This window comes from Pteropus alecto, unplaced genomic scaffold (genome assembly GCF_000325575.1).
Source record: "Pteropus alecto unplaced genomic scaffold, ASM32557v1 scaffold106, whole genome shotgun sequence".
In the NCBI taxonomy this organism is placed as follows: Eukaryota; Metazoa; Chordata; class Mammalia; order Chiroptera; family Pteropodidae; genus Pteropus; species Pteropus alecto.
In genome coordinates this window covers 9,469,891-9,478,546 of record NW_006442103.1, presented here as the reverse complement: position 1 = coordinate 9,478,546, position 8,656 = coordinate 9,469,891, and the positions used below count along the sequence as shown (strand labels likewise).

Genomic DNA, 8,656 nt, shown 5'->3' with positions numbered 1-8,656 from the left:
TCTCATTGAGTTTTTTCATAAGTGCCATCCTGAATTCTCTGTCATTTAAGTTGCCTATTTCTATGTCTGTAAGATAATTTTCTGGAGATTTTTCTCTTTATTTCTGAGATGCCCTGTCACCTTGGTTGTTCATGGTGTTTAATGGACTATTTCTCCGCCCAGGCATTAATGGAAGTGTATTCTGCCTTTTTTAAACCAGAATGAAGATTTATTATATAATGGTCCCTAGCATGTTGCAAAGGTGTTTTTCTTTTGGTTTCCAGTAGGCGGCGTCTAAGTCTCTTGGATCTCTGCTTTATATAAAGTCTTAATAATGTCTTTTTTTTTACTTATTGGTGTTTAATCATGCTTGCTACTCTCAGTCTCAGTTCCTGTCAGTGTTAGTAACAGTTTCGGTAGCTTTTGCTCAGATTCCCCCAGGGCTCTGCTGTGATCGGTCAGAGGGTATGAGGGGAGGGGCCCTCTGGGTTGTGGGATGGGGTCTGCGGCTCAGCCTCTGTTTTGCAATCGTGGCTGGTAAAAATCATCTGTTGTTTCTCTGCTGTCCCCGCTTTTCTGCCATCCCTGTTTCTCTGCCTTCTGCTTTGATGACTGTGCACTGCCGCTGGCCGCATGGAGCTCACAGCACTTCCAGGCAGTGCTGTTAGGGAACTCACCACTCCTTTTCCCCTCCCCCTCCTCCTGCAGGGAGCTCTGGCTAGGAGAGGCAGCTTCTTTATTTCTCTCAGTCCACTGCCCGACACCCGGGGTTCTGACCTGCGGTAGCTCTTATGCGCAGATCCCACGCTCAAACGTGCTGGTGTGCAGTTTGGGTGTTTTTTTGTTGAGTTTTAGATGTTCAGCTTATTGTTGTTTCAAGAGGAGAGATCTGGGGACGTCTCTCATTCCTCCATGTTTAATTCCCATCCACAATTAGTTTTCAAAGCTGGTGGCATGCTTGTTACATGCTTTTGAAAATTAACTGTCAGTGCCCTCTGCCCATTTATCTGTTGGGTTCCTAAGGTTCCTGTCAAACTATGTACTCTGCCTGCAGTGCTGCATTCATGTCTGCCTCCTCCATTTCATCCTGTATGCTGTGACTTCAGCTGGGTTTAGTCAAATTAAGCTCTGATCATTTTAGTCTTTCCCAGAAACAATGCATTGCTCCCTATTGCCACACCGAATCCATGACTCTCATTCTTTTTTTCATTGAGGAGGCTCTGTTTTCCCAATGCTATACCTTTGTCCAGTCTTGTCCCTCTGTCTAGAAGCCTTTTATCATGTTGACCACCCGGTCTTTTCTAGTAAGAATCCTCATGGAACTGAATTTACACAATCTTTCATTCATCCCAATCTAAAGAAAAACAATTTCACCCTATTTAAGCAAAATGTGCAATGCTTAAAAATCTTTTTCTAAGTATTTAAAATTATTTAAAATAAGTACTGAAAAAATATAAAGTGTTTTTCTTTGGACTTCCATATAATATAGGGGAAAGAAGGGCAAACACAAGATCCCGTAGGAGAGGTATATTTGAACTGAATCACTGAAGTTCAATACCAGAAGGTGGCACACTTTTTCTACTTAAAGATAATGCATTCTTTTGCTTTGAAGACTCCTTGATATAAGATGCAAAAAAAAAAAAAAAAAAAAAAAAAAAAAAAAAAGGAAAGAAAAAAAAATCTTATGCTAATTTTCTAGAGAGGTTTAATTAAAGCTTTTCCAACATAGGAAAGTTGCTGCTGGTATAAAGATCTAGTGAAGTCATTTGCTTTGGAGAACTGGATGACAAGAGGCCTCGATCTAGCTGAGTTGTAACTGCATAGGAATGGGGTCTACACTAATTCACACAGGAACGTCTCTGACATTTCGTTACATGGGTCATCTGGGATAAAGGTCACTAACTCAGGAAATGTCTAAATTTAAGCCTTTTCTGTTTATATGTTTCCTAAATTTTTGTTACATTTGTGTAATGTGAGATGAGCTTACTCCATGGAAGATTTTGCATCATGCAAATGGAAAGAAAGATTCATTTCCTTGTCAGTGCTGCTACCAGGTATATGATATACAGAAAGGAAGAGGTAAAATAAGGTGAAAGAGAGAGGGCCCAAGGATGGGGGAGAAGGGAGAGAAAAACACTAGGCGTCGAGTCATGACAAGAAGGCTGGGCCTGGGAACTCCAGGCTTGAAATGTGGGCAGATCAGAGACACCTGAGATGTTCTGCTATGATCTGGCACTAAGGTATCCTGGGCGATCCCCTATGATCCTATGTTCTGGGAAGGAAATCTGACGGTTTTCCTTAGAGAGCCCAAACCCTACCCCGCTTCTGCCAGCAAGCAGGGTGCTTTCTCCTTAACTCATATAATCTGCACTGCCCAGGGAAGCCATGACAATCTGCAGAGAAAGATCCGGGTTCAGATTCATACTGAACCGTATTTCTTTATTAACTTAAAATTGCTATTATAATATGTGTATCAGCATAGGGAATGTGTTGGCATTGTTTTTCCTGTGGGAGGATATTCTAATCAAAGGGAAGAACAGTTTGCAGGTTGTGGTATCACTGAATGTCATTTAAGTGGTAATCTTAATCTCTAATAGTGGCACATTTATTGACCACCTTCTATGTGTCTAACATTAGAATGAAGACATGTACGCAGATCTACACAAAGGAAAATTCTGAGTGCCTACGAAGTGGCATATTCTTAACATCTTACAACTCAAAAAAGTGAGTGGTATTATCTCCATCCCAGGTTAGAGAACATGCTCATAGGGTAATTTGAATTCAGACTCAGGTCTGTCTTATTCCAAGGTCAACGCCACTGCAGGGGCTGCCTCAGGGTTCAAAGAAGTGTCCTTTACTGAAGGCACTCAAATCTGTGCTATGCTACCTGTAATAAAGGGGAACCCTCAGGAAAAGTTATACTGGTCTTTTCACTTCTGTTTTCTTACCTTGGTCAGCAACAGAATCGTAACTGAAATTTTAAAGTATAAACAACATTCTAAACTTTAAGATATGATTTTTATTTAACATGTATAAGATTCACCCTTACATTACAAATACTTTACAATAAAAAATTATTTTGTAAAAAAAAAAAAAAAAAAAGGAAAGAGGAAACATTTCCTGGATTTATAGTCGTGCAGTTAAAACAAAGAAATATATAAATATGAAGGTCATTCTCCAAGTATTAGAACAGAATATAATGGAGTCACTTCAGTAAATTTTTTTTCATAAACATTTACATGATTACCCATGACTGAACTTCCACAGGATCAAATAAATGCACAAGAGGAAGGTGATCCTCCAAACAAGATGTATTTCCACAAAAACCAATCAAACTGCATATACCCTAAACATCTTCCTCTGCAAAGGAGTTGGCCAGTGAGTATCAGCAAAATTTTCTTATACACATAAGTTGAATGTAAACATTTGTAAATACTAAGTATATTGTTTGTGCATATTAAAATTTTTGCCAGCTCTGTCATATGGGGGAGTAGCTAGAGACCACCTACATGACCATTTAAAATATACTGTGTATATATTTTCTTATGAAAAATCACATATAAAGGAATAATAAGGCCTTTATTTCCAGAGCAGTCCTAAAACAGTAATATAGGCATATTTCATCCTTTATATTCTTAGATTTTATATTCTTTAACATCTCAGCTATTAAAATTATGCATAGTACCTAGGCTAACATATAAATAGCGGCATAACACAATTTTAACTACAGTACCCGATTATATTCACATGACGTACCATCTAGGAGAACTGACCAAGTAGATTTCTGAACTGCCTCAGTTAAAGACCTGTTAAGATAAAATATGACTCCATTACCTGAGCCCAGTCTCTTTCAGAACATCATTATATATACTGAAGCCTAACACTTCAGAGTACGTCAGTGAAGTATTTAACAACACTGTCAGCTTCAGCTTGCAAAGTGGTCTAGTTAGCATGGAAATCTCAAAGTCTAAAATTACTTCTGGACGTTTTAATTTATTAAAACTCAATGCTACTTGAATATAGTTTGACTGAAGGCTAGTAGATTTTTTTTCCCTTCTAGCAACAAATGGGCTAAGTGTCCGACCTCTGTGGCTCACAGTTTTCATGCAAAAAAAAAAAAAAAAGGCATATACAGAAGAATCTTGTTTGGATATCATTACTCTGATAGTATTTTGCTGGAATGGGATGGTGGACTTTAAGATTCTTGGTCAAGACTTTGTCAAATTATAAATACAAGTCTACATCGGTTGTTTGTATACAGAAGCCTTCAACACTACCACAAAAGGCAGTCAACCGTTAGCTGTAAACTGATGGCCCAGGACCTTCTCTTCCCTTTGTTACCCTTCATATCCTCTCTGGTCTCAGTCACAGGAAGTGGGCTCCTGACCTGCTTCTATATTTCCCCCTCAAAGGATATTTAAGACTCTTTCTTATCTGATCACAAACAGATAGCTTTAAAATATCATTAATCTTTTTCTCTTGCATAGGATTAGAAAATGTTACATATCTGCAAATTCTCCAAGACTGGGTGATTTGAAATTTGACTTTAATATTTAAAAATCAATATAATAAGACCTGCTTTTTCAAAATAGATAATCTAAACTCAAAATGAAACCAAAAGTGGACCTGGTATTTAATAATTGATTTTTTTTCAATAGCTACGTCATGGTTAAAATATTGACAGTACATGCTCTAAGAAGTAAGGCAGACACTTAGACAACCTTTAACAAATATTTTCAAGGACTGGAATGAAATGTGATTGCAAAGTAGGCTGATGGAACACAAAACAGAATAAAATAAATCAAGACCACTGACTACAGAGGACAATGCCATCTCTTTTCTTCCTAATTATTTCTATTATTAAAATGTTTGTTATATTTACTCATATATAAATCAAGATATCTCTGGTGGCTGCTAAAATTATAAAGCCATGATTTTTATGCTTTTCAAAATCTACATTTTGTTTTTAAAAAATAATTCTAGATCATTTTTAAATACAGAGAGCCAATCTGGTATAAACGTATTGGCCAAGGGCAGCCAAGGGTGAATAAAACAGAGCCGGTGCTAATTCCAGCACCTTATACATATCTGAAGAACGTCCTTACTGAACCTCGCTTACAATCTAGTTTTTATTATCATTTGCAGAAGCACCAATAAAAAATAGTCTAGAAATGATATTTTGAAAATAGAAAAATGTTTTCAAAATGTCATAATCTCTCTCTAAACAGTATCTTCATACCATTATTAAAAACTTTGATTTTTTTTTCCCATCATATATAATGAATGGACCAGTTTACTCATTTATTCACAGATAACAAGTCTTTATCATTTAACGTAATATTTTCCTTGGTTAGATTAAAATGTTCAGGTCATTTTTTTTTCCTTCAAAACGAATCTTAAAAAATAAGAAAGTTTAATGACTCCAAAAATCTTAACATTCAAAATATTCTAAACTGGGGTGCCATCTCTTTATAAATCTCAGCATTTATTTATAAAAGTAGTATTAGATTCATTTATAATACCTAGTCATTGAAATATTAAAAAAACAAAAGCTGTAACATGCACTATTCAAAATTTCCCAAACCTCTCACTTTGGATATTAAAATAATATTTTCTTAAAAATAACACTTTTTTCCCTTATTTTGCCAACATGAAAATACCTAGACCAAAGTAATTCTGTTCTAATGTGCTATGTTACTTGGACATAGTTTTGGGAGTACAGACTGGGAATTTCTAGTTCTATAGGATCTACATTTTTCGTCAGTGACTGATTCCAAATAAACTGAGATCTTTCCACACAGAAACTGTCATATAAGACCAGACAAACTCTTCAGGTTTATCTGCTGTGCTGTTAAACTGGATCCAGATCAGATATTCTTATTTTAAAAGCTTTATTTCATATATGATATATTCTATTCTTGCCTCAAAACAACTGATTTCTGATATAATAATAAGAAAACGTAGTATCTGATTGTGGGGGCTAAAACAGAAGACCACAGGTCCATGTCAGTAACGTCCAGCAGTTGTTCCCTTTTATCCACTACCTCCTCGGAATAATTTTCAATTTCAGATAAGCCTGAACTTACAGAGAAAAGGCTGCTCTGTTCCTCATCATATCCCAATTTTCTTCCTGTTGCTCTAAATTTTGACTCCTGGAACCAGCAGATATTATTCAGTTAGTTAAAACAGCTCTCATGTTAGAGTGCCTTAAGGTAGCCTAACATATCAAATGTTAAATGTCTCTTGAATTTCTTATACAGCGCTAGTGGGAGTTCTGCAGCTCATCTAATATTAATGAGTAACAATATATACTGCAAAACGTGGCACTATACCCATTCATGGATCTCAGACTTAAATACACTTGTTATTTGATTTATGACTAATAATGTTTAGAATTATTAAGCATTTTACATGTTTAATTTGTAGTATAACTTCTCCCGAAAGCTTGAACACCCACACTTTTATATCAATTATCTTAGTATAAATAAAATTAGTATAATACTGTAGGTAGTAAGATATGGAAGATTTCCTTAACAGGGATTATAATTATCTTGACAGAATTTATAGGGTTTAAATGATCTTCATATTGTCTCTCAAACACAAAATTAAATAATTATCGCCTAAATCTGTTCAGCACCTCTATCACAGGTTTTACACTTCGACACTAGAACTAGACTTACATGTAGAGTGCTGTTTTCCCCACTGGGTTGTTTTGAAAGAAAAAGCAGTCCTTTCATTATTATGTGCAGTGACCCCTAAGCGCACATGGCAGCTGCTTTGATACCTCTTGGTGCACGGGCGAGGACAGCGGTGAGCATCTTCAGAGAAGAAATCAGTGTTGGCTTTCCTCTTGATAGATGAACATGCTCATTTTTAAAATAGGTTCATTTTGTCATTAGTGCTTGGATGAAGTGCCTTGACAGCTCAACTGCCCACAGGGAGGCTTCAGTTCACCAGCTTGACTTCTAGCGCTTGATCACGACTTGTTCATAAGCTCCAGACACCACTCTACAAGAGTAGGAAAAAGAAAAAAACTTTACCATTTTGAGCCATGGTGTTTGAAATTGTTCTAGTTAACCCTGCCTCCAAAGAGAGAGGGTTTAAGCCATTTTCTACTAGATCTGACTTCCACAAGTTTTAAAGATGTCACAGATAGAAAAAACTTGAAATACTAAATGTTTATAATATGTTGGATTAGTCTAGTCCCTGATCCTCATACTTATTTTCCCACAATAATCTAGTAATGTTTCCAAATTCTTACCCTATCGACACACTGTGGCAAACATGTTTATATATAAATCCTAAAGTCAGTCTTGCCCAAGAACAAATAATTGACTCTGGGAGCTCAGGTCGGGCACAGAATTAATGGATGGTAGTTTTTAGTTGCTTAAGTAGTGTGGTTTCTTAATGTACTTTGAAGAATTCTTTTAGTCAATATGCAAATATCTTTATACATGGTCAGTATTTTAAATTATATCCATGTAATGTAGATGAAGGAAAAATAATCTTCGAGAGGGATTTATTTCTTCACTTGCTTGGTTTGACAGGCTGGTTGTATCCCCAAATCTACTCTCCTCTTTTCGCAGTTTTAGCTAGGTAGAGGCTACTTGGCTAGAGACCACATTCCTAAACTCTTCTGAAGACAGATGTGGCCATGTGACAGTTTCCCCAGGGGAATGTGAATGGAGAAGTGTCAATTTCTGCCTCACTTGCTCAAAGGGAGATTGCTTGCTTTAGATTGGTGGCAATCCAATTTTGACAACACAGGTAAGGAGGATGGTGAAGGACCTGGGTCAATGAATCGCTTCTGGGACAAACCTGTCTCATCAGCCTGTATTTTGGGGTCTCTTCATTATAGCAACTTAGCCTTTGCCTTAATATGTCATATACTAACTGACTTCTATTAATGAAATATGGAGAGAATGAAAAGACTCGAAATTTGCAAGCTTTGTGAATAAAGCATTTAATTGATGGCTTCATCAATAGGTTTTTTTTTTTTTTTTTGGTTACTGTTGCACCTAGTACCTTGGTCTTATGTTATAATGGGATGAACACACATGCTCCCTCTATTATTTCTTGGTCTGGGAGGATAAAGGGTTTCTATAAGCCTATAAAAGCACCCGGTGTCTTTTGTAAGCAGCCCGGTGGCAGCTGGGCTTATTTTTGGATGAGGATCACTCTACTTCTCTTGAGTGATTAAGAGGAGAGTTGAAGTGGTGTTGCTGGAGGCAGGGTATTAGTGCTTAAAGTTATCACTGGGTACCCATCTCCTCATTTCTCAAGATGTCAGGGGCTACTACCTGACATTTCACTCTAAGTATGTCAGAGATCAGTAAGACCAGAACTAAAATAAAATGAAAGTAAGGTAGTGGTTACCAGTCCACCAGTTAGACTTTTCTGTTGATTGTTCAGAGACTGCTGTTTTTCACAGATTCAAACTTGAAGAAGAAACAGCAATATCCTCAACAGAACAGCAGTGAACAGCACCCTTGGCTACAGATAATCAGTATGCAGGAACCTTGATGAGCATCGTGAAGACACTGGCTTTTAGATGCCCTAAAATGGTACTGCTTCTGGCAATGATGGAGTAACAGACTTTCTTTTCTGCTTTCTATAACTAGAAAACTGGATAGATTACCAGAGGGCAGGGGAAAGTGGGGAGGGGGAGGTAGACTGG

At 37.0% G+C, this 8,656-nt stretch overlaps 1 protein-coding gene across 1 annotated transcript in view; it reads right to left on the bottom strand.

Moving 5' to 3' along the window:
• Window positions 1–3,025: 3,025 nt before the first annotated feature.
• The window catches only part of FAM102B (family with sequence similarity 102 member B), a 58,687-nt gene continuing 53,056 nt past the window's right edge, over window positions 3,026–8,656 (bottom strand). Inside the window, exon 11 of the mRNA XM_006919581.3 lies at window positions 3,026–6,987. Within this exon, the coding sequence (XP_006919643.1) occupies window positions 6,945–6,987 (43 nt within the window). The 3' untranslated portion in view covers window positions 3,026–6,944. The remainder of the gene's footprint in view (window positions 6,988–8,656) is intronic.